We start from the raw sequence: 25877 nt of genomic DNA, 5'->3' as shown, positions 1-25877 counted from the left end.
TGATATGAGTTGAATGAAGTTGCTGAATCAACTAGGGTATTAAGGATGTGCTTGGCTTGCCTAGACCTTCAGGGAAGTGAGAGTTTTCTGATGGTCACTCTGTCTTGTCTTCAGCATCATACCTGCCAGGTTTTCAAGTTCAGCAGGTAAATTGTCCCATTGGCAGTTCCCACAGCTGCTCTTTGTCCATTAGGGGAGAAGGCCACAGCAGTTGGGGATGAGGAAATTGCCAGAGACAAGCTAGAAAGGGAGGGGAAAAAAAGTAGGAAGAAAGAGGAAGTGAGGGAAAGAAAGCCAATGAAAATCAACTTCTGCACCTCCGTGCCTGAATCCCCTTCTCGGTGGCAGTTCCAGTCTGTCCTTACTTTTGCTCTGCAAGAGCTGTTGCTGTTCTCTGAAAGGCTTCCCAGAGCTGGGGGCAAGGGTCTTACTTTTGCTGATCTTTCAAGGTCTGGGGTTTATTAAGCCATCGCAGCATAAACTGGTTGTGCCATCGCTGGGTCAGCCGGGAGGCCTGGCTGCAAACAGGTGAGTCTACAGGCTGGCTGGCCGCCTGCTGGCGCAGGAGCAGAGGGTACTGGGTGAGCAGTGAAGCCTGTTGCCTCAGGAAGGTATGGAAGACAGCAACATCTGCCTCCAGGAGCTTCTGGTTCACTTCAGACTTTGAAGAAGCTATTTTTAAAAAAACAGAAGGGAAGAGTGAGATTGAGAGTTGCTGAGATGACTCAGCGAGTTGGAGAGCTTGCTGTACAGGCCTGAAGGCCCAAGTTCAGATCCCCAGCACCCGCATAAAAGCCGGTGTGGCTACATTACCTGTAACCCTAGTGTGGGGCTGGAGCTGGGGCTAGTGGAGACAGGAAACCACTGGGGCTTGCTGACCATCAGCCTCACCAAAAGACAGTGAGCTCCACATTCAGTGAGGGACCCCACCTCAGTGGAGTAAGGTGGAGAACAAGAGCTAACAGCTCCCCTGGACTCTGTCGGTGACTGTGTTCACACACACACACTCACATGCACACACATGCATACTCCCACATACATACATACAAACACATACACACTGACACAAACACACCCACATACACTCACACTCACACACAAACACACACACTAAAGGAATAGAGGTCAGAAACAAGCAATATATCATTGGGAAGTCAGCCTAGACTCCATTAACCTTGGCACCACATATAATTATACGGTATACTTAAAATTCTAAGTCTCAGGCTGGAGAGATGGCTCAGTGGTTAAGAGCACTTGGCTGCTCTTCCAGAGGTCCTGAGTTCCATTCCTGGCAACCACATGGTGGTTCATAACCATCAATATTGAGATCTGATGTCTCTTCTGGCATGTATGTGTACATGAAGATAGAACATTCATATACATAAAATAAATAAAAATATTAAAAAAACATTCTAAGTCTCAAAGTGTGACCCTCTGAACTTCACACCAGGAACCCAGGACCCAAAGTATAAAACTTGGGTCCCCCCCTGCAGACCTAAGGAAACAGAATCTTGTGACTTTAGAATCTGCAATTTTAACAAACTTCCTAGATAATTTTCTGTACAGTATAAACGGAGAAGCTAACACGTTGAAGCAAAGGGGTCTCCTAAGAATCATTTGCTTCTGCTTTCGGCCTTTTTGAGTTGGAATGGGAAGTTGGCTGTTCTTCACACCTCCCCTTGAGCAGGGTATCCCATATCTCAGAAGAAAAACCCAATGACTCTTCTCACCGTAGAGGACATAAGCCTCCAGGAGGTCGTGGACTAGACCCACTTCCAGATATGCCGCCGCCACATGGAGATTGGTGAGGAGCTTTGCCAGGAGACCGTGGTTCCCGCTCTGGAGCTGGGGAGAGCGGATTGGGTTCATTAGGGATGTGCTTGGGCTGGTGAGGAGGAACAGGCTAGTGTTACAGCATGCCTACGCATTAGGACCTGCACCCAGGACCTGGGAAAAAGAACCTGACGCCACTGGTGGGATTGGTGAGAAAGGGGAAAGGGATCCAAGAACGGCCCAAGCGGACTAAGGAATCTCCGCAGGGTGGGGACTAACCAGGTGGTACGGTAAATCTTTCAGAGCCTCAGGAGGGCAACTTCGGAAGGTGCCTGAAGCATCGGGATCACATGTCTTCCAGAGGTGGGCTGCGAGAACAGACGTTGAGAAGGGCTTCTTGCTGCAGCAGCTCCAAGGTCTTAGGCTACAGCGGAGTTATCTACCCCGAGGCCAGTGGATGGTCCTGACCGCTAGGTCCAAGCCGCCTACTCCCGCCCAAGCTGACTCCGGCTGCAATCACCTGCAATGAGGATGTGCGCCATCTTCTCTAGCCCCAGCCTTTTCCCGTAGCGACGTTTAACTGCCGTCCTCAGAGGCCCATCGGAGAGGCAGAGACGGGCACCAGGGCGCTCCACAGGGCCCTCCCCTAGCAAACTGTCCCCGAGAGACGAGGAGAGAAGAGCAAGGGAGAAGAAACAGAGGCAGTCAGTGAACGTGCTGGCACAGAAATGTTCTGTCATTCCCACCGCAGAGCTGGTAATAGCACCAGCAGCATTCAGGGCCTGGGAGGCACGGGTTGGGACTATACCATAGAAAGGGTGGGATGAAGAATCATATGATGTCCTAACTTGAGAGGCAGTGAGCCTGCTGGGAGCTCAGCCGGGGCAGCATTACCTGCGTAGACTCTGGACAAGATAGGCAAATGGACCCAAGGGGTAAGGGTCTCCACTGTGACCGGCAGCCACTGCTTCTTCCCAGCTCTTAGTCTCCTTGGGCAAAACCAACCACACGCTCAGCACTGCATGCAGCTGGTCCACAGTCAGACCTGAAAATGCAAACTCTCTGACAGGCCGAACCACACAGGGAATCCACCTCCGTTACACGCAACCCCTCCAATAGCTGGGCCCTCAGCCTCCCATCCTTGCCCAAGCACTGACCACTACGCGTGACCTCAAGGGCAGCCAAGACTCGAGGAAGGACCTCATGGCCATGCTCCCGCTCCAAGGTGCCCAGGATGTGCTGCAGCAGCAGTGGGAGAGTGGCGGGCAGGGTTCGAAGCCCCTCGGACACCTGGGAGCAAAAGAAGAGCAGGCTTTGTCAGAGGGGGAGGCAGACAAGCGACTCTGGACGAGAGGGGATGGAGTAGCAAGAACTGCAGGGAGGAGGAACGAAAATGTAAAGAAAAGCAGCTGAGAGAGAAGCAGAAGTCAAAGATGGGAAACAGGTGACCAGAGGCAGCCAAAGGTGAATGATGACGTGACGGTTAGAGTTACCTGTCACCTCAAGGATGGGCCTCTGACATGCCCGTGGGGAATTATCTTGGTTGCATAACTGAGGTGTGAAGACCTACACACTTTGGGGGGCATTGGTCTTATCACCGCAATATAAAATGAAACGGGGGGAAAAAATGATACCAGAACTTTCAGAGAGCAACAAAGACTTTATCGGGATAGGGCCTATTTGTGTGATATTTTAGTCAAGAATCAGGTTTCATTCTGCTCATGTCCTGGGAACTTGAGGTGGAAAGGCCTACCCACTGTGGGCGGCACCATTCCCTTGGCTGATAGCCTGCACTTTGTTTAAAGGCAAAAACGTGTTGAGTACAGGACTTATAGCTCTTTGCTTCTTGGCAGCAGGTGCTAGGTAGCCAGCTGCTCCAAGCTTCTGCCACTGGCTACAACAAGACTATAAACTCCAACTGTTAGCCAGAACTAAACTAAACCAAACCAAACCAAACAAGCAACAAAACAGCAATCCTTCCACCCTGAGCTGCTTGTGTCAGGGTATTTTATCAGAACAACAGAAAAGTAAGGAAGACCAACAGGGATGAGGACCGGAGACTAAGGAGGGTAACAGTAATGGGAAGCCCGTTAAGATTTTGTGGACAGGGAACAACCAACCTGTTCATAGAGTATGAAGAGCCTCAGGTAGTCCGTGGCAAGGCGCAGGTACAGTGGCAGGCCTGAACCCTGCTTTGACAGCAGCAGCCGCATCTGGTCAGATGTGGAGGATTCAGCATGGGGATTAGGGACATCTACCATAGTTAGGAAAACTTCCTACCCAGCCCCCCTTAGCCATAAATCTATGCATCCTCTCTAGAGTGACTGGGCAGCATGGAAAAGTCTAAGTGGTCTTATGAAAAAAAAATCAAAGTTATCTTATGAGCAAGTTCCCCTGGCAGAGAGGTCTGGAAAAACCCAAAGAGCAGTTCTAGGAAGGCATCCAGTGGCCCCAGCAGCAGTCCCTCATGGCTACCCGATTCCCCCCACATCCCCACCAGCCCAGGGCCAGGTCCAACCTGGTTGTTAAAAGGTGATTCCTCCAGCCTTTTCCCATACGGCGCCAGCTCTTCTCTCACAAGCTGAGCCCTCGAAGATGGGACCAAAGGCCCCAAGGCCACCACATAAGCACTCTGACTTTGCTGAAGGGTCTCTCCCAGGCCTGAGTCCCTAGACACACTCAGCACCAGGTGTACTCGCTGTGATATTCACACAAAGAAACAGAAACGTAGGGGGAGAAAAGAAAATAGCCTCAGCGAGGTCCGGCTCCTTACAACTCCATGGCACCCTTCTCTCCAGCCTTCCCCCTTTCTCAGCTCAGCATCACACTCACTCGGGGAAGAGACTTGGGAATCCAGTCTGAAATCAGTTGTCCATTCTGATCCACCAACTTATCTGCCCCATCGATGATAAGGACCAAGGTCTGACCACGCTGCAGTGACTGAGCGGATTTGAGCAGCAGCCTCTGCTGCAGTTCCCACACCAGGCCTCTGTGTGTGAAGAGGTCAGGGTCAGAGGTGGGGAAGCAGGGACAGCAACACGGCTGGCTAATCTCGAGGTAGGTACATGCCTGTAAGTGCTGGGGAGGGCACTCGGCTCTCCCAGGTTTCGATGCAGGTGAGTACAAAGGCGTCTGAGAAAGTTGAGAGCAAGACACTGGTCAGGGCGGGCTGCTGAGAAGTGATAGAAAACTAAGGGGGGCACGTTGGGCCGGTCAGGAACCTGCAGGGCTGACACAAGGGAGGCCTGCATAGGGCAGAACAAAAACCATGTTTACGTTTTCCTGTGTGCACAGCCTCCCTGCCCTACCTCCAAAGCCCTTCCCCCTGCCTGAGATTCATACCAAGAAGGCAGTCTTGCCCTGTCCCGCCTGCCCAGTCACTAGGCTCAGCCTCCCACGGGGCATCATCAGCCCCTGCACTGTATCCTGAAGGAGGCGTGGTCGTGCAGGACTCAGTGGGTTCTTCAGCTGCTGAAAGCTGGCCTGGATCAAATCATCATCTGACATGGAGGCTGGCTGCTCCAACTGGGGCCCAGGCTGAGGGTCACAGAACACTGATGATGTTTCCATGTTTCTCAGGACCTCTTGGCCTAGAACCCAGACCCCCACCAACCTGCTTCCCACCCAGGCCTACCATGCTTGCTCCCCTCCAACATCAACACTCCTGCTGACCTGCAGGTAAAGCTTCTGGATCATCATCCACACATCCTGCAGAACCAGCTGTCCAAACTCCTCCAGCCCCCCAGCATAGGGCCGGCCAGTCACCACTCCTCCCCATTCACAGGAGTACCTGCAGGGAAGGCAAACAGAAGGCAGTCAGAGTAGGCTCTCCTGACCACACCTCACCTGGATAAGTGCCTCCACCTCCCAGGGCTCACCTGCGACAGGTAACTTCTTTCTGATTGTGTAGGTATCTCTTCAGTTCTGAGACCCGATGTGCGGCCTCTTCTGACTCAGAAATAAAGTCAGGTTTCCAGGCGTCTGGCACAGAGCTGACCATCAAAGATACCCCAGGGGTGAGGCCACATTCAGACTCCTGTCACCAGCCTGGGAGATAAGGCTCTGGCCCCCTGAAACTTTGCATTCAGGTTGAGATCTGACTTGGGGGTGACAAAGACATGCTCTCTGAAGCCCATTTCCCTTTCAGTGCTGAATCCTGGGTGGTTAAGGACTGAATCTAGCTGGCTTTCTGTGGAGGAAAACTTGACCTGGTAGCAACAGAAGGTACCTGAGGAAATCAGGATCTCGGAAGTAGATGAGAGCTTCAGCAGAGGGCTGCAAGCGTTGGCCACGATTCAGGAACTGCATCACCTCCATCTCTGTCACAGAACGCCCTGATGGGTACTGCTGGGCCTTCACAGAGAAGAAAGACACAGGCAGGATCAGTCCCAAGCATCAACCCATCCCTGGAAGCCTTCAAATGCCCAGGATTACCCTTATTTTAGTAAACTTGTGTCCTCCCTCCTCCAGACACAGCTAACAATTACCAAATGATTGACATTTACTGGGTATTTTAAAGTGTTATTAGTGTTGGAAATTGGATTCAGAACCTTACATATGATAGGCAAGTACTCTACCACTAAGCTATATTCCCAGACCTTTGGTGTGTGTGTGTAAGAGATAGAAAGAGGGAGTGGGAGAGAGAGAAAGGGAGAGACTGACTTACTATGTGGACCTGGCTGGCCTTCAACTCACAGAAATCCTCTGCCTCTGCCTCTGCCTCTGCCTCTGCCTCTGCCTCTGCCTCTGCCTCTGCCTCTGCCTCTGCCTCACCAGTGCTGGCATTAAAAGCATGAGCCACCATGCCCAGATTCCCTGACCTTTTTCATTATAGTCTGAGACAATGTCACTTAGTTGCTCAGGCTTTCCTGGAAGTCCTGACCCTCCTACCCAATCTCAGGTATACATGACCACACCCAGCTACATAAAATTCTATCTCATACTAGCCTTGAAATGTACATGTTGTTTCTACTTAAGATGTGTTGAAACTGAGGCTAATTTAGACCACATTGTTTCCAACAAAGCCACATAGTCTATACATGTCCAAAGGGAGGGCAACCAGATCCACCCTCAACCCTCAAAGGAATGGCTTCATCTAGGCTGTGGTCTCAAAGAGTCTTCTGCCTGCGTTTCCCTTCAAGACTCAAGGACCTACTGGAGCAGCATCCCAGGGTTTCTGCCAAGCTGGCTTTTCCCCACTCCTGTTTCATCCCCAGCCCCTCCACCTTGGCTGCCTTACCCAGTGGAAGTGAGGATGGTCAGGCAAGTCATAGCTGGGGGGAACATAGCCGTAGCGGCAGCCCAGAATCCCCACAAACAGCTGTGAGTCCTCCACCTCCCCGAGGCATACTTCCAGTTGTCTGTAGGCATGATTATGGGAACAAGAATGAGTCACTGTGGGTAGTTTCAAGCAATTCGCAATAAGGCACAAACACAGAAGAGGCAGGGCCCTGACTTACACTGGGCAAAGTGAAGATAAAATGCTCCTGTTGGTATCAAAAAGGCAAAGCCTTCCCTTGCCCTCACTTGATCTAGCAGCCCCAACCCTGATCTGACCACTTGAGTTCCACCACTCTGTCCTCTCACCCCTGACCCAGGCCCTCCTCCCTGTGGCCCTGCACCTGTTCCTTAGGGTCTCTTCCTCAGGGATACCCCAGCGCAGGTCAATGGCATGAAGACTGATGCGGTGGGGGAACACTCGGGCCTGCAGCGCTGGCAGCACAGATCTCATCAGCAAGTCTCGCTCCCCATGCATGTCACGGAAGGTGGAGGAAATGAAGACCCGGATGGTGCGCCATCTGTAGGTAAGTGGTTCGGCCTAGGGATCAGTCCCCATCTCAAGTCCACAGCCATAGGTACAATTACCATTCTGCACTTGGCATAAATCTCTACAGCAGACAGCAGAAGTGTCTTAGAGAATAACCTTGCTGTGGGACCAATGGCGGAAACCTGAAATCTGAGCCCCACTTGCCATTTCATACATGCCTCTTTCTTCAGAGAATCATTATTACAACGATCGCAATACTTCGAGGCAAACCTTGACCTCATCCTTAACTATATGTTTAAGAAATTAAAACCAATGTAAGGTTCAAGCTTACATTTGGCAAAGCCGGTGTGATAAGCCACGGCCTGTGCTCTAAATCTTTTTACCTATGGCTATATTGTCAGGAAGTCTTCCCTATATTCAAACTTTTTTTTTTTTTCTAGTAAAGCAAGGAATAGGTTTACAATCTGACAGTTTCCAGGAAGCCCCTGACTGGGGAGGAAAACTACCTTACTAATAGAACAAATGCCACCTTAGCAGACAGAATGACAGTCACAGGAATTCTCCAGGTTCTGAAGGCCACCCTCCCAGGTCACAAAGTCACACAACCTAGACTGACCCATGCTGGGAAATAGGAACCAAGGGGTCAGGGACGTTCTCCTCCAGCGGCCGGAGAGACAGGACCTGCGTCTCTCCTGGGGGTGGGGGAATCTTGAATAGTTTATCTAGTTGGCCCACATGATCCAGAAGACAAGAGGCCCCATGCTCTGCAATGAACCTAAACAAAACGCATAATGGGAACAGAAGGTTAGAGATCAGAACCAGCAAGATGTTCCAAGAGAAACAGGGAACAAAACATGTCTGCCCTGTTCGTGGCACCCCTTAGGAAGACAGCCATAAAGCATGCCGGGTAGGTCTTGTCCACAATTCTCAACTTCAGCTAGGGGAATCACAAGTTGAGGCCAGCCTGGGCCGTATAACAAGACCTCATCTCAAAAACCCTAGCCAAACAAGAGTGGTATCTGTAAGCCAGGAAAGCACATTCGAAAACAAGTGAGACTACAGAACACGGAGGGTGAAGGAAGTCACCAGCCTGGCCCTTCCCACTCACTGTGCATGGTGACCTTATGATCCCTGGGTTATGGGTTAAGACCGTCTCTGTCTTGGGTGATCGGCTCTGTACCAACTACAAAAGCTCCCAGTTGCTTGAGGCTTCCCAGTGTGAGTTGAAGAGCATGGGCGACACCCAAGGAAAACTTCAGAAAGACACTTGCAGCTCTTCCAGAGGACACGGGGTTTGGTTTCCACCACCCACAGGCCCACATGGGTGCTCACATCTGTTTATAGCTCCAGTTCCAGGGAATTCGATACCCTCTTCTGGCCTTGGCCACCAGGCGTAACACATAGTTCATATACACATATGAAGGTAAAACACTCATATACATAAAATAAAAGTAAGTAATGTCATCCCCCACCCCCTTGAAAGAGGGTCTCGCTATGAAAACTGAGCTAGCCTAGAACTTACTATATAGACCAAGCTGACCTCAAACTCAAGAGATCCACCTGCTACTGCTTCTCATGGGAATAAAGGAATGCACCACCACAATTGGCTTTCTTTTCCTTTTTAAAAATATTTTTTTTAAAGTCTCAGTTATATGTTTGTGTATACGTCTCTGTGTGGCAGCCTAAACAAGGCCTGGACAAGTACACCACCAATAGAGCCACTGGGTCCCACTCTAAACAAAGAACCACAGGCAAGTAAGGAATGCTGAGAGTGGGAGAAATCATCTTCCCCAGGGGTGAGACCCCAGTGTGTTACCCGGTACCAGTGCTCAGCCCTGAAATCATACGCATACAACTAACACCAAAGGAACTGAGCAAGTTGTAGTCACATGTTTATACACATATGTATGTGCAAATAACAATATCACAGAAAAAGAGACTAGAAACTTGAGAGGAAGTAAGAGGAGCAAAACATGGGAGGGACCAGAGAGAGGAAATAGAAAGGGGAAATGATATAATTATAACTCAATTTTAAAAGCTAAAATAGAAGAAAACAAATAAGATTATGAATAACAAAAATCATATATAAAATAATTGCAAACAACAACTCAGTAAAATAGATAGGAAAGCTCTCTCCTTTTTTTTTTTTTTTTAAAGAAAAACTCCTGTGCTTATGTGTATGTCTACGGGTATGTGTGCATAAGCGCAGGGCCTGCAGAGGCCAGAGGCTTCAGATCTCCTGGAGCTGCAGGCCACGTGTTGGATCTCTCTGCAGCTGGATGGAGTCACAGGAGGCGTGAGACACCTGGCAGGGGTCCTGGGAACTAAATCCATCTCCTCTGCAAGAGCACTATGCACTCTCAACCCACGAACCAATGCTCCAGCCCACTTTTCCTCTCTCTTAGTGGTTGTAGCACAAGCTTGGATATAGATAAGACAGAACTGAAACACCATCTTTAGCCAGGAAGTAGAGGCTGTTGAGGGTGATCTAGCATTAAGACAGTGAAGGCTAGAGTCCCTATCACACTGTGTTGCTGATAAGCCTAGATATCTGTGAAAGAAAACAAACCATCTTATTTTGAAAAATAAATACATACACTAACAGGCATAGAGAGTCTTTCAAGGGCATTCTAATGTAGCTTCCATCCCCTCCGATGCCCACTCTGTACTCACTTCAGGATCCCGTCAGTACAGCCTGAGAGGGTCACATCATTGGGATTCAAATTTGGTGACCTGTCAAAGGAAGAAGCAATCACTAAGCACCAAAATCAGTTCCTGGAGCCAGGTGTGGTAGTTTACCCCTGCAGTTCCAGGACCGGCCCCATGAAAACAGGAAGATAGCACATTCAAAGCCAGCCTATGCTACAAACCTAGCCTGTACCTCCCAACACCTTACCTCTGTGATTGATAGGCATATCACCCTGAGTGCACCCAATTTTGTCTTAAAAGAATTATGTGACCAGAGTACAGCTCAGTGGTAGGATACTTTTCTAGAAGGAGCAAAGCTCAGTGTCCAATCTCTAATAGCACAAAGGTATAAAAAGACCTTAAAGGTCCTAGAAACTTAAGTTCAGTAGAATTAAAAAGCAAGGAGGCAAAAGACAGGAAGTATCAAACAAGTGAGACTTGGGCAGAAAATATGGATCACTGATTTCAGACACTGGACAAAAACGACCAGCACCCTTACATGTACTGCGTTTTCCGTAGGAGAACATTAACAAAGAGGCACTTGGAATTCACATGCTGCCAGATCATCTGTTTGGCTACTTTCAGTTCAGATTCCATCCGTTGGCCAAAAATGATGACCCTGTCAACCTGTAAGATGAAAAGAGGAAGCTGAGACCAGGGAACAAGGCTAGATTAGACATGGATGAGCTCAGAGCTTCAAGATGTCTAAGGATTGAAGAATTAGAACTCTGAAGGAGAAACTGCAGCTCCTAAAAGTGCTTAGAAGGGACACCACTGCACCTCAACTTAGGGTAGCATCAAAGAATCAGGGACAGCAGGGATGGGAAGAAAAGGCAAAGAATTAAGGGGCCATGCTGTGCAGTTCACCCGTGCACATGACAGACGACTGTTCATTTCCTGAGCCACTGTTTTGGAGACGGGGTCTCTCTATGTAGAGCTGGCTATTCTACACAGTGAGCTCACCATGTAGATCAGGCTGGTTTTGAACTCACAGAGATCTTCCTACCTCCAATTCCTGCTGGGATTAAAGGGGTGTGCCATCACGCTGGGCTGTGAGCCAGTTATTAAGCTTGGCTACTTTATGTTTCTTGACGTGGGCCTTGAGCATGCTCAGCTAAGCACATTCTCTACACACCCAGCCAATACAGCCATTTTAAACATTCAGTTAGATAGATAAAGGGCTTATAATTCAAGGTGAAACACTTGCCCCAACTTCAATCCCCAACACTACAACGTTTCTATTATATTCAAGACACAGGTAATACATCCTCAGAATGCATCACCTTCTGATTATCTTACTACATTTCACTGTTATCTAACCCTGAGCATATTCATATCTCATTACTGTGGAAATACAATGCAATGACAAGCTTCTGAGTGTTTCTGCACAGTTCTATATTCAGGGGCATAGTGCGGGTAGCCTGAAGGCTGCCATGGCGGAACAATTCATACCAGGAGAACTAGCCATTGTCACTAAGCAACACTTCTATCTTCCATTTACCACTAAAGATTTACCAGCATGGCCCTGAGGAACTACACTGAGCAGTGAGCTGATGAACGCAATACAAAGTTTGAAATATCAATTTGAAGGGTCAAAAGATGAGAAGCAACTAGACACATCCCACATCTGTGACTTGGGAGGGGGAGGCAGAAGAATAAGGTATTGAAGGCCAGCCTCAGTTACAGGTGACAACAATGAGAACAGACTGTGGAGGAAATGCTAGGAGGGAAAGTCTCGTGGGAACTGAGGAAGACTCACGGGGGTCCTGTGAACAGCTAGAGACATCAGGTACTTCTCCAAAGTGTCCAGGTGGCACTCATCATTTTCTTCCATCTCCTGAAGGAAAGAAACTTGGGTTACAAGGTTGTGCCTGAGGTGTAAATGCTCTGCTCTGGATGCTGTTTGAATGTATCCCCCAAAGGCTCCTGTGTTGAAATTTGATCCCACTATAAGGTAGAAAGAGGGGACTGAGCTGGAACTTGGTGCAGACAGGTGAGGCCTAGTGAGATACTCTAAGGATATCAGGAAAGCACTCTTAGAAGAGTCCACAGTATCTCTGAGCTCCTGCAAAGATAAGATGTAAAACCTGAACCTGAGCCATCAATCACTCTGTAGCTTGTTTCAAGATGCAACCATCTTCTTCTGCTTGTATTTTCTGCACTTCACCTGCCATGAGATCCTCACCAGTCAGCCTATAGAAGGACCATGCCCTCACACCTCAAGGGCTGTGAGCAAGATAAACATCTTTCCTTTATAAAATCAGCTTGCCTCCAGTATTTCATTATGGCGGTGAAAGACTAATATAATCAATTTTTAAAAAGCAGCATCAATTTGTTGGAGAAATCAAAATTATATATATATATATATATATATATATATATATATATATATATATGTGCTTCTTTTTCATTTATTTTTTTTCTTTTCTTTCTTGAGAGAGGGTCTCCCTATGTAGTCCTGACTAATCTGGAAGTCACTATGTAAGTCAGGCTGACTGAACTCTGAGACATCTGCCAGCTTCTGCTTCTCAAGTGCTGGGATTAAAGGTGTGTGCCACCAAGCCCAGCTTACATGGGAAAAAGAGAGAGAGAAAGTAAGAAAGCAAGAGAGAAGGAGAGAGAAAGAAAGAAAGAGAGAAGGAGAGAGAGAAAGAAAGAAAGAGAAAGACAGAAAGAAAGAGAGAGAAATAAAGAAAGACAGAAAGAGAGAGAAAGAGAGAAAGACAGAGAGAAAGAGAGAGAGAAAGAAAGAGAGAGAAAGAGAAAGAAAAAGAAAGAGAAAGAGAAAAAGAAAGAGACAGAGAAAGAGAGAAAGAGAAAGAGAAAGGAAGAAAGCAAGAAAGAGAGAGAGAGAGAAAGAAAGAAAGAAAGAAAGAAAGAAAGAAAGAAAGAAAGAAAGAGACAGCTATGTATCCCCATGCTGACCTCGGACTTGTGTTTTTCTGGCTTCTGCATCCTGCTTCCTGAGTGCTGGAATTGAGGCTGCACAGTCATGCCTTGCTATTCATGCCTTAACTATCTGAGATACACCGATGCCTCTGTCCTTTCTATATTTTTGGATAACAGGGGTGTGTCTCTGACCTGTACTTGAGCCTGAAGTTTGATGGCAGTCTTCAGGATACCTTCATCTGCTGTGAGTGCTGGTATCTTCTTCACAGTTCTTCCGTCACACAGCAGAACAGTCACCTGTTCTGCCCGAGCCATCATCATTCCAATCAACAGCAGCACATAGTTCAGGGGAGGCTGACGGAACAGAGCATCACTGTGAAATTAAATTTAGAACCCAACCTTGCCTACCCAGCTCTAGAGGCCAAACTCCTGGTTTGGGGAAATGAAAGAAGGATCATGGGTCTCTGAGAAGGAGTCACCATCAGCAGACCCTTTGAAGAACTGACTTTCGGGGAGCAGCAAGAAGTCAGAATCCCTGCCCAAGTCAATAACTGGGACGCAGCAAAGTGAAGGTGAGACATACTTGTGACCGAAATTTAGAGGTCATTATTAGCTAACCAAACTTGAAATGCTAGTATTATGATCCATAAGTCGGACTGACTAAAACTGTCTTAGGGAACCAATAACTGGCACATAACACTTCTTAGAGTCTGTGTGGCTCCCAGAGAACCAGAGGGAAATAAAAGCTTCTCTCATCCTGCCAACCCTTGGAAGATTTTTTTTTTTTTTAATTTCTTTACCCCTTGTGAGTGACTCTTGGGACAGAGCCTGTCGGCATTTGCATCTGTGTCGTAGACCAAGACGGTTCGGCCTGGCAACGGGGCTAGGTTGTGCTTCACAGAGAGGTTCACCGCTGTCTCCAGGGCCTGGCGGTACCGCTCCAGCAGCTTGGCATCACAGTCCCACTGTCTACAGCAAGAGAAGACGCGGACATGGCAGCTCAGAAGCTCGCCTGCCTGCGGCTCTGAGGCAGATGGAAAGACAAAACGTGCCGCTCCAATACAGAGTCTCCCTCCTTCAGCACTTTCCTCTCTTCCCACAGCCTACCTCCACGGCTGGGAGAGACCTTTCTCCATACCACTGGACTCTGACATGGCAGGAAGGCAGCGGCGGCAGTGGAGCCAGTGTGGAGACTACCCGCCATGCTCATCTGGACCTGCTTCAAGAGGCACGGCTTGCCTGCTTATTAAGGGGTGCTAATTTTTCAAAATCATTTCATCCTTTTGCATGGATGAGTGTTTCGCGCCCTGAATGTCTGTGTACCATGATGTGCAGTGCCTGCAGAGGCCAGAAGATGGTTTGGATCCCCTGAGACTAGAGTTAAAGACAGCTATGAGCTACCACATGGAGGGTGGGATTCCAACCCAGATTTTCTGAAGAGCACCCAACGTTCTCTCTCTCTTTTTAATGTAGGTTTGATATTCTTTTATTGTTGTCCTTTTATTAAAAATAGGCTATTTTCTCACATAATATATCCTGATTACAGTTTCCCTCCCTCCACTCTTCCCAGTTCCCCTGCACCTTCCCTCCCATCCAGATCCACTACTCCCTTTCCACCTATTACAAAAGAGCAGGCTTCTAAGAGATAATAATAAAATATAACTAAATAAAATATAAGATAAAACAAGAACTATCACACCAAAGTTGAACAAGACAAACCAGGAGAAGGAAAAGAGTCCAAGGGAAGGCTTAAGAATCAGAGACCCATTTGTCCGCACGCTCAGCAGTCCCACAAAAACACCAAACTGGAAGCCGTAACATATACACAGAGGACCTGGCGCAGACCCATGCAGACCCTGTGCATGCTGCCCCAGTCTCTGTGACTGCTTACATGCTTTAATCATGCCGACGTAGAGGGCCTTGCTTTCTTGGTGTCTTCCGTCCCCTCTGGCTCTTACACTCTTCCTGCCTCCTCTTCTGTGGGGTTCCCTGAGCTCGGGTCGGGGCGGGGGGGGGGAGGGGGAATTTGTATCCAGTGTTCTTAACCACTGCACCATTGCTCCAGCCGTGGGAGGGGGACAATTTTTGAAATGAGGTCTCACATAGGCCAGCTTGCCTTCATATTCCTGATCAGGAATGCAGTGTAGTTAGTGGCTTATTCATTGATGGTTTTTTTGCTTTACCCAGATTGCATTACTGGTAGTTGGAAGGTGAGTTTTCTGTCACTCTATTGTATTTGCTAGCTGGAAATCTAAAGAGTGTTTCCTTCATCAGCTACATCCATTGGGAGGCTAAAGCTAAAGCAAAAACCATCAGTGAGTAAGCCACCAACTACACTAAGGATTAGGTCAAGCGTGGTGGCCCATAACTGTAATCTCAGTACTGAGGAGACTGAGGTAGAAGGACCAGCAGAGGCTACACAACAAGTTCAAGGCCAACCCAGGCAGCACAGCAAGAGACTCTGTCTACAGAGTCTAAAGAGATGGCTCATTGACTAAGAGTATGTACTGCTCTTGCAGAGGATATAAGTTCAAGCCCCCACACTCCCTGAAACTCACATCAGGTAGCTCACACCCACTTATAACTCATCCCGTAACAAGAGACGCTACACACATTCACTGCATCTGTCAGAACCAGTAGAACTACCTCAAGCAACAGAGTTGAAGCTGGAGAAGTTCAGGTTTCATGCTTTTCACGGGACAAGGTTAAATATAAGTGCTGAAGACTGGATTTGGGGGTAAAAGCAGCAGGAAACAAACAGGTCTGTGGCACTAAATGAAAGCACACTTCCAGAGGATAATGGCTGGCTGGCTCTGTGACAGCTCCTAAATGCTGTCGGTGAGTTCCTTCGCCCTACTTTTCCCCCAGCTAGCAAGCACATACCTGGCCTTGTGCAGCCTCAGTTTCTCCCGCTTCAGCTGCTCGTATATCACAGGGATAGTCATCGCTGCTCGAAGCTGCTTACGCGTCAGGGTGCACAGGGAACGCTGGTGGGCAGGGCTCTTGCTATCTTTTGAGTTTCTAATAATTATCCGCTTCACCAATGTTATATTGGAAGGGAAGGGCAATGCTGTGAGGTAACAGGAAAATGGCCAAGTCAGGCAGCTTCTAGGCCCTTAGTATGCGAAACCCCCATATCTATTAGGGCTAGCAATGGTCTGGCTACTGATTATACCGCACCCTAAATCTGCAAGGCAAGAGACTGAAAATATCTCAGTCTCAATTTACACAGGAGAGGCAGACAGGCACGGGAAGAAAAAGAATACCTTTGTTTCTGAGTTGAGCCTCAAGTTTGTCGATAGAATCATGAGCATTAAGGAATCTAAATGGAAACTGCCGGCTGTGGAGCACAGATTTCTAAAAAACAAGAAGAACGGTGAGCAGAGGACCAGAGAAAACGTGGAGCCATGGAGCCTACAGGACCCAGACAAGGAAGCGGTAACTCTACCAGGCTCGGAGGACGGTGAAGAGAGAAAAACAGTTCTCAAAAAGAAACAGAGGAAGAGGAAAGGGAAGAAAGAAAGGTAAAGAAAGAGGTAAAACGAGAATGTAACAGGAGCCCCATGTCTTTATTTTTATTTTTTTTTAATTAAAAATTATTTTATGTGTATGAGTCTTTTGCCTGCAAGTATGTATGTACACCACATGTATGCCAGAAGAGGGCACCAGATCCCCTGGAAATGGAGTTAGAGATGGTTGTAAGCAGCCATGTTGGTGCTGAGAATCAAATCCAGGTCCTCTGGAAAAGCAGCTCCAAGCCACTTCTCTAGCCCCAGAGCCCATTTCTGTTTATACTACACCGCTCCTGAAGTGAGCTAATTCACAGATGGGGATCCTTCTCTGATTTTGAGCTCACAAACTAAACATGGAAGTTATTACTCTCTATTATAATCTCTGGAAGACTGACCAAACCCCGAGACCTGTCCTTCCCAACATCTCTTTCTTTCCATACATCTTACATCCCACACAGAAAGAAGCTGGTACCCATGACCACTCTCAGCCACATGGAAGAGCCTGGCCTCGACAGGGGCAGCATCTCCTGACCAGCATCTTATTGCTGAGCCACACACTTCCCACTGATCATACTTACCTCGTCCTGGAGTCTCTGGAGAACAACTTCATGGTGACGGGCACTGATCCCAGTCCGCAGCAGGTTACACAGGTTGCGGAGCATGGCCATGAAGGGGAGTTTCCCCCTGTCTTCAGACATGCGGGACAGGATAAAGCGAGTGAGTGACAGACACAAAGTTGCAGCCCAGAGCAGGAAGCACAGAGCCACACAGAAGTTCAAATGGGAGAATGCAATCTGCTCTACTCAAAGATTTCAAGATCCAGTAACACGAAACAGGGATTGGCCTAAAGCAGAACGCAAAAAAACTTATACAACTCTGCTTATTGGATAGCTGTTTCAATAGCAACTTCCGTCACTCTCTGCTGGCTCTAGTTGCAGGTTTAACTGGTAAAATGTACTCCTCTTTTCCACTCACTTGATGGAAAGAGATCAGTGACTACTGCAACTGTCCTTCCGCACAATACCCTACCCCCATCCCCTAGCAATCACATAAATGTTAACTTTTGGTTTTTCAAAACAGGTTTTCTCTGTGTAGCTCTAGCTGTCCTGGGACTCTCTCTGTAGACCATTCTGGCCTTGAACTCAGAGAACAACCTGTCTCTGCTTCCTGAGTGCTGCAATTAAAGGTGTGGGCCACCACTGCTCAGACTTTCTTTTCTTTGTAAAATTACTTTTATTCATGTACGTGTGTGTGTGTGTGTGTGTGTGTGTGTGTGTGTGTGTCTGTGTGTGTCTGTGTCTGTGTGTGTCTGTGTGTCTGGGTGGACACACCACTTGTTTCAAGTATCCACAGAGGCCAGAGGAGGATCTAATATCCCCTGGAGCTGAAGATACAGGTGTTTGTGAGTCATCCGATGTGGGTGCTTGGAACTGAACTCAGGTCCTTTTCAAGAGCAATATACATGTTCTCAACTGCTGAGTCAACTCTCTAGCCTCAAGTGTAATTTTTTTTAAAGGAAGAATAGCAAGCGCTATATTTTCAGTGGGTATATAGTAATAAATACTTATTATTTTGGTTTAGTAAAGTGGAGGCTGTAGGTTCTAATCTGAATCCCCAAACTAGTTAACTAAATACCAAGTGCTCAGCCTTAAAAATCATGTACACACAAGTGACTTTACACAGACTGAGCAGGACATATTTCTATATTTAGGAATATAACAAAAAAAATAAGGGCCATGAACTTGAGAGACAGTAAGAGGTCAGTACACAAAAAGAGGTGGAGGGAGGAAAGGAAATCATGTGTAACTGTATTTTAATTTCAAAAACAAAAAAAAATATTTTAAAGGATCAAGAAACAAAAGGAAACCAGTTAATTGCCTGTGGGCGATCACATCCAGTTCCATCAAGGTTCTGGCCTCTGTGTGCACACTAAGTGACCAACACGCAGCATAACCTCAGCACTAGGGAGCCTGAAGCAGGAGGATTGCCAGTTTGAGACTATCTGGGATTACACAAGTAGACATTCTCAAAAAGGGAGGGGAAAAGAGAGGAAGACAGAGAAAGGAAGTGCCTTTAGGGCTGTGAGCATTTCTATAACCTCAGCAGGAGGAAAAATAAGTTTGAGTTGAGTTTAAGAACAGCCTGGGCAATAAAAAGAAACTCTATCTCAAATTTAAAAGCAGGGCTAGAGAGATGCCTCACCAGTTAACAGCACTGGCTGCTTACCCAGAGAACCTGGGTTCACTTCCCAAAACCCACCTGGTGGCTCACAACCACCTGTAACTCCAGTCCCAGGAGATCCAATATCCTCTCCTGGCATTTTCAGGCACCAAGCACGAATGTGGTACACAGACATACATATAAGCAAAACATCCTTTGTGGTGGTTTGAATAAGAACAGCCCCTATACATTCCTACATTTGAATGTTGTTTGAAAGGATTATAAAGATTATGAGATGTGTGGCCTTGTTGGAGTAGGTGTGGCCTTGTTAGAGGAAGTGTGTCACTGGGGGTGGGCTTTGAGGTTTTAAAAGCTTAAGCCAAGGCCAGTCTCTCTCTCTCTCTCTCTCTCTCTCTCTCTCTCTCTCTCTCTCTCTCTCTCTCTGTGTGTGTGTCTCTGTCTCTGTCTCTCTCTCCCTCCCCCTCCCTCCATCACCCTCTTTCTTGCCCTGCAGATCAGGATATAGCTCTCAGCTACTACTCAAGCACCATGCTTTCCCTCCATGATAATAGACTAAACCTCTGAAACTGTAAACAAGTCCACAATTAAATGGTTTTTGTTGTTGTTGTTGTTTTAATAAGAGTTGCCTTGGTCATGGTGTCTCTTCTCAGCAATAGAACAGGGACTAAGACACATAAACATATATATTAAATAAATAAAATGAAAAAAAATTTTAAAGAAATTAACCATAGGGGATTTAGCCTCAAACAAGATACATGTCACAGTTGAATTTTTCAGGGTTAGTGATTCTCAGCCATAGTGAAAAAGTAAAGACATGCATATAGACTCAGCCCAGCACCACATCATTCTCTGTTATATGCTTCTGTTGTTTGCTTGAAATACGATCTCACCAGGCTGGTCTCAAACTAGCCATCCTCCTGCCTCAGCTTCCCAAGCACTGTGATTGTAAGTGTGCCTCACTACACCTACCCACATCCAAGCCTCTTCATCACTATATCTGACTGTATAAATTAGTGAAAAGGCTGACAGATGGGGAGCATTTAATTCCCAGGCAATTCTTAGGCACACAAAACCAGAGCCACCTACACAGAGAATAGTAAGTAGCAAAGCAATTCAAGCTGCCCCGAGCACAATATATAACAACCAGCACTGGGCATTTAGGCTTCTAAAGTTCCAAAACTGGAAAGCCTTCCAAAATTCCATCAAGGTCTAAAGTTATATAAATGTCAACAAAGAGAAAAATGCTTTTAAATTTCCAAAGACAGAAGATGAGACAAAAGGAAAGGGGTATAGAAGAGAAAAGAACATTTGTTTTTCTTTATAAGATTAGTCATTTATTTATTATATGTTTATGGGTGTTTAGCCTGCACGTCTGTCTGTGAACCATAAGCATGCCTGGTCCTGTGGAGGCTGGAAGACAGTATTCTAGGACTGGAATTGCAGATGGTTTCAAACTACCACATGAGTGGTGAGAATCAAACCCAGGTCCTCTTGAAGAGCAACAAATGTTTTTAACCACTGGGCCACCTCTCCAACCCCTCAAAATGGGGTGAAGAAAGCGAGTCAGCAGTCAGAATGAGTACAGCTCTCAGACAGGTACTAGGTTTGGTCCCTAACACCTACAGTGGGACTGTAACCCCAGCTCCAGGGTATTCCATGTCCGTCTCTGGTCTCTGAGGGCACCTGGACTCATATACACATACACACAATTAAAAACAAAATATTTTCCTTAAAATAATGAAAACATGAAAGACTTATGGCCAACTGTTGAGCAGAGTGCATGGAATCTTATGTAAGAAGTGGGAAATAGTAAGATCTGGAGAGGACAGGAACTCCACAAGGAGAGCAACAGAACCAGAAAATCTGAGCACAGGGGTCTTTCCAGAGACTCATACTCCAACCAAGTACCATGCATGGAGATAATCTAGAACCCCTGCACAGATGTAGCCCATGGCAGTCTAGTGTCCAAGTGGGTTACATAGTAATGGGAACAGGGACTGTCTCTGACATGAACTGATTGGCCTGTTCTTTGATCACCTCCCCCTGAGGGGAGAGCAGCCTTACCAGGCCACAAAAGATGACAATGCAGCCATTCCTGATGTGATCTGATAGACTAAGATCAGAAGGAAGGAGAGGGGGACCTCCCCTATCAGTGGACTTGGGGAGGGGCATGTGTGAAAAAGGGGGAGAGAAGGTGGGATTAGGAGGGAGGGGCTTATGGGGGGGATATAAAGTGAATAAAGTGTAATTAATAAAAGTTAAAAAATATAGACAATAAATGGAGAAAGGAAAGACTGAAGGTAATTTGGTCTTCCCAGTATGAATTTTTTCTTTTATCAGTATAGGTAAATGACTGAAGTTTTCCAGTCCTGTGTGAATTTCGTCAGAGGTTCTAACATTTTGAGATCTAATTTTACTCAGGTGGAATAAATGCCAGGTGCAAACAGGAAAGCATTGTCACCTTTTTGTCCCGTGTTTCTGAAGACTTGAGTACCACCTACACCCATCTGGAATCATGATCAACCTATGATATCAACAGTGTTTAAAGTAGGTTCCACTGTCCACAGTGGTATGGTAAATGGCAAACCTCAAAACTCCAATCGTTTTTAGTTATGTAAATTAAATTGGAAAATAACTGCACCATTGTGTGGAAATCTTCAAGGCAGAGAAACACAGAGGGGGGGAGACAGAAAAGGAGTGTGCTGGTCGAGGCCACCTACCTATGAGTTCCTCCCAGACAGAAGCTGTGTTTCCCCTCAAGCTCAGTTCCCGCTCCCAGGTCTCTGGCCTTCGGAGCTTCATCCGCTGTCCAGCTCTGCTAGAATCCCACGGCCCAGGGAGGTGACTGCGGGAAAAGAGCTCTAGGGTGGATGGGTACCTAGGAGAGAGAAGAAAGTACCTATCCTTTCAAAGCTAACAAAAAACAGGAAAGTGCCAAAGTCGGCCAGTCATGTTCACAGCAGTGTCCACCTAAACTCAGACTGCTGGGACTGAGAACTACTGGGACTGAAGCCACGAAGGAACTGGACAGACCACGGCCGTGGACTGTGTTCGAAATGATGGGTCTCACCTGTAGCCCAGCAGGGCCTGGACGTGCTGGGCAGGCTCATGGATATGCAGTTGCTCTATCAGCCTCTTCAGCGTGAACCTTGGTAGCCTCTTCTTCTCTGGCACTGCATTGTAAGCTGCTTCAAACTGTGAAAGCAGCCCCAAATACCACAGGCTTTACTTCATCCATGAACACGGGATATCAGAAATAAAAGCTTAAGCCTACCACACCATATCAGGAAACAAAGCACAAAATGATCATATACCTTTGAGGTAATTTCATTCTTTCTCTAAAACAGATTTGGACAAAGAATAGAAACAGCAAGGCAAAACATGTAGGAAGGAGATCCCAAGGACAGAGATGCAGCTAAGGGCTGCTGTTGACACGCCTGACAGTCCCAGCATCTTGGGAAGCTAAGGCAAAAAAGCTGTGCAATAGATTCCAAGAGTGCAAGGCAGCATGGCCATGTGGTAGGCCATCTCAAAACAGAAAAAGAAGAGAGAGAGAAGTTCTTTGGGTTCCAAAAGAAAAAGGGGGAAGAAAAATAAAAGCTTTCTGAGAGTCCTTGTGTTTCAATCACACAAGACTGAACTATCAGGGGTTACTATGGAGTAACTGGTTATAAAAAATAAGAATGAGAACAGAGAACATCCTTATTTTCTCAGAGAGAGAAAAGGAGGCAAGTCTTATCTCCAACACGAGTCTTAATTATGGTGGCATCTGTTTGCTTTGAAAACTTTCTAAGAGGGGTTGGAGAGCTGGCTTAGAGTTTAAGAGCACTGGCTGCTCTTTTAGAGGACCAGGATTCAACTCCCAGCACACACACGGTGACTCACAAATGTATATAACTCTAATCCCAGGGGATCTGATGCCCTCCCCTGGCCTCCAAGAACACTAGCACACACATGGTACACAGACACACATGCAGACAGAACACCCATACAAATAAAACAAATAAATAAAAAAATTTAAAAAACTGTATATGGAGTGCATATGTTTTATGACATTTTAAATTCATTTCCCCAACTACATATGTCACCTGTCAACAAACTATAACACCAAGAACAACAGAGGGAAAAAAAAAAGTAGTTCCCTACCCCCCTTTACTCTCTGAACCAAACAACCTAATGGCAACTGAGAACCCCCAGGAAAATAAGTGTCTACCACACTGGCTATTGGAAGTTTTAAAATGATGTAATTCTATTTCTACATTCAACCTAAAAAGGATTGTCCATACATACAGACAACTTCTGAGCAAGGAACTTACCGCAATCTGTTCGTTTTTAAGAGGCCAAAAGCTCTTTGGGAAGCATCTCCCTCTCTCTGAAAATGGACGTTCTGTCTTCTACAGGGACAGGAGAAGCCATTTCAAACAGGGAAGTGGAAGTTGCCCATTCCAGTAACCCTGACAGAGTATCTCTAACGAACAGGAAGCGAGTTTACAGAGATGACCCTGTTCTTCCTGGCCCTGAGCTCCACAAAGATAATCTGGACCTCTCTGGCTCCTTTGCTTTCTGGAATATGGACATATCAGACACTTTTGTATAGCATCCCCCAAGCTCACCATGTTCCTTTATCCCTCCCTCCCCAGAGAAAAGGGACTATGGATGCCCAGGGCTGAGTCGAAGACTGACTTGAGGGCGGGGTGGACGCCGGGAACATCTCTTAGATCGGTGTTTCCGTGGATTATACTTAGCTAGCTGGTACTCATCAAACTGGGCAAATTTCTCAGTCATGGCAGCACGGAGGCAGGCTGGTAGAGGCACCAACTTCTTCTCATCTCCTTCTGCCAGGCTCTATTGAGAACAAAAGAGATCAGCCAAAGGGAGACTCAACCCCCAACACACACACACACACACACACACACACACACAAAACAAGATCCTAGACTTATGTGATAACAAGAATAGAGAACAATTTCTTAGTCCCATGTCCAAAATTACATTTCTGTGTACAAGGTAAGTCAGCAGGGTTTTCTGAGCTCATCATCATCATTACAAAGAAAGCCCAGTGTAAGGTCAGCTTTTTCTCAAACTTTGATCCAACCCTCATCTCACTACTCTATTAGTTCACTCAGCTCTTATAGAGAAAATGTAACCCTCCCAGGCACTTGGACTGAGGAAAACTGAAGAAAGGCTAACTTATCTGAAAATTTCCTCCATGAACAACAGGGGTTGGGTTGTGAAGGTCAAAGTACAAGGTACTAAATACCATACCTGGTAGAACTCGGCTACCTGGATCCAGTCTGAAGGCAGGTGAACAATGGCACAGTAATACCGTCGTAAGTGGGGACGGCAGGCTGGCAGGAAGGCAGCAATGGCTAAAACTGCATTGGCCACCTCCCGGATGTTAAGCTGCTGCCTAGCATACAAGGATGCCTATGGAAGAGGGCAGAAGAGATTGGAATGTTGGTCCCCTATCCCATAACTCCATGCCCTAAACTATCTCGCTTATTGATTCTGCTACTATAAAACCTTTTCTGCGCATGCCACAATGCCTACAAAATATCAAGTGCAAGAAACACTTAGTCTACTGACCATCTGCTCCATCAGCCAGGCCTGACCTTCATACCAACACCTATCAAAAACTTACTGATGACAACATGGATGTGATGTAAAAAAAGTTAAGGCAAAAATAATGAGCTGATAACTAGTTCTCATCTTCCTGGAAACAGTTTCTGAAATTGTTTTGGTAACTTTCAGCATTAGAATTATGCAAATTATATTAAGAAAAAGATATTCACTATCTAAATTATTTCTTTGTAAAATAAAGCACTACAACGTTAAAAAAAAAAAAAAGCTACCAAGGGTTAAAATTGATGATTAAGCCTGCATTGTCCAAAGCTTCATAGAAAACATTTTTCATGGAAAACATTTCCCCCCTGGTCCTAGTTAGTTTTGTCCACTTGGCACAGCCTAGAGCCATCTGAGAGGAAAACCCCCGTTGAAGGACTGCCTAGATCAGATTGGCCCATGAACATGTCTGGGGGGAAGATCGTCTTAATTATCAGTTGACAAGAGATGGCCCACCCATTCTGGGTGGCATCGTCCCTAAGCATGTCATCCTGGACTGTATAAGAAAGTTAGCTAAAGAGCTGGAATTGGTACAAATACTTTTGAATAATGGTTGATCAGTATCTGAAATTTTTCATCCTGGCACGAAACATATACAGTATAAATGCTTCCATGTGCACGCTGAAATGGCATACGTGCTCATGACAACATTATTTGTGATGGCCCAGAGGTACAAACAATTCACTGTTGAATTGTAGCTGTAGATAAGCTGTGGTATACAGAGTGTCTTCCAACAACAGTAAGCTTCAGCTGTGTGCAACGTTGTGAATGAATGTTACAATGCTGGCGAAACACTCCCCTACCTCCCCATCAAAGCCCGAAGGATAATATACATACACACATGTATACATATACGAAATTGAGCATTGGCGTTAGAAGTTAGCATCCTAATCATCCCTGCCCTTCCCCCGAAGCCAGGAGGATCTAACTGAGGGTTCCTTTTTCCTTAGTAGGCAACTTCTCTGAGGGTGGTGGCTGTTTCTGCTGAAGGAGGAAGTGACAGGGATTGGGTCTGAAGTAGGTTCTGGGAGAGACTGTAGTAATGTTCCGTTTCTGCAACTAGTTAGCCAGATCAAACAACTGTGTTCGTTTTGTGACAATCCTTTGAGCTGTATATATCCTGTACACAGTCTTGTCAGATTAAATAAAAGTAAAAATGTTTAAAAGGAAAGAAAGAAAGCTAAGCATGAGCCTGTAGAAGCTAGTAAGCAGTGTTCCGCCATGGTTACTACCTCAAGTTCCTGCAGTAACCTCCCTCAGTGATGGATTGTGACCGGGAAGAGTAAGTAAAAAAAGAAAAATCCTCTTTTTTCCTTCCCTAAGTTGTTTTTGGTTAGAGTGACTTTTCACAGCAACAGAATGAAACTAGGACATGACTCTTCTCTGCTCCAGGAGCAGCCATTATCACTCCACACACTGACGTTGGGGGAAGCATCTTATTTACC

General features: G+C 46.5%; 1 protein-coding gene across 1 annotated transcript in view; it reads right to left on the bottom strand.

Annotated features, from left to right (window-relative positions):
* Positions 1 to 25877, bottom strand: part of Tep1 (telomerase associated protein 1) — a 45566-nt gene that overhangs the window by 14854 nt on the left and 4835 nt on the right. The window contains exons 5-35 of the mRNA XM_021639024.2: positions 24076 to 24237; positions 23494 to 23655; positions 23127 to 23204; positions 21881 to 22005; positions 21531 to 21688; positions 17208 to 17317; positions 16384 to 16474; positions 16001 to 16187; positions 13918 to 14086; positions 13310 to 13471; positions 11988 to 12065; positions 10728 to 10855; positions 10214 to 10273; positions 8157 to 8315; positions 7395 to 7571; positions 7013 to 7133; positions 6002 to 6126; positions 5652 to 5765; positions 5446 to 5563; positions 5116 to 5310; positions 4843 to 5018; positions 4606 to 4762; positions 4292 to 4471; positions 3894 to 3986; positions 2931 to 3063; positions 2668 to 2818; positions 2294 to 2427; positions 2053 to 2141; positions 1731 to 1845; positions 432 to 672; positions 123 to 240 (exon numbers count right to left, since the gene is read on the bottom strand). Coding sequence (XP_021494699.2) covers positions 123 to 240; positions 432 to 672; positions 1731 to 1845; positions 2053 to 2141; positions 2294 to 2427; positions 2668 to 2818; positions 2931 to 3063; positions 3894 to 3986; positions 4292 to 4471; positions 4606 to 4762; positions 4843 to 5018; positions 5116 to 5310; positions 5446 to 5563; positions 5652 to 5765; positions 6002 to 6126; positions 7013 to 7133; positions 7395 to 7571; positions 8157 to 8315; positions 10214 to 10273; positions 10728 to 10855; positions 11988 to 12065; positions 13310 to 13471; positions 13918 to 14086; positions 16001 to 16187; positions 16384 to 16474; positions 17208 to 17317; positions 21531 to 21688; positions 21881 to 22005; positions 23127 to 23204; positions 23494 to 23655; positions 24076 to 24237 — 4266 coding nt within the window. The remainder of the gene's footprint in view (positions 1 to 122; positions 241 to 431; positions 673 to 1730; positions 1846 to 2052; positions 2142 to 2293; positions 2428 to 2667; positions 2819 to 2930; positions 3064 to 3893; positions 3987 to 4291; positions 4472 to 4605; positions 4763 to 4842; positions 5019 to 5115; positions 5311 to 5445; positions 5564 to 5651; positions 5766 to 6001; positions 6127 to 7012; positions 7134 to 7394; positions 7572 to 8156; positions 8316 to 10213; positions 10274 to 10727; positions 10856 to 11987; positions 12066 to 13309; positions 13472 to 13917; positions 14087 to 16000; positions 16188 to 16383; positions 16475 to 17207; positions 17318 to 21530; positions 21689 to 21880; positions 22006 to 23126; positions 23205 to 23493; positions 23656 to 24075; positions 24238 to 25877) is intronic.

This window comes from Meriones unguiculatus, chromosome 9 (assembly GCF_030254825.1).
Source record: "Meriones unguiculatus strain TT.TT164.6M chromosome 9, Bangor_MerUng_6.1, whole genome shotgun sequence".
NCBI lineage: Eukaryota > Metazoa > Chordata > Mammalia > Rodentia > Muridae > Meriones > Meriones unguiculatus.
This window is presented reverse-complemented; position numbering and strand designations above follow the sequence as displayed.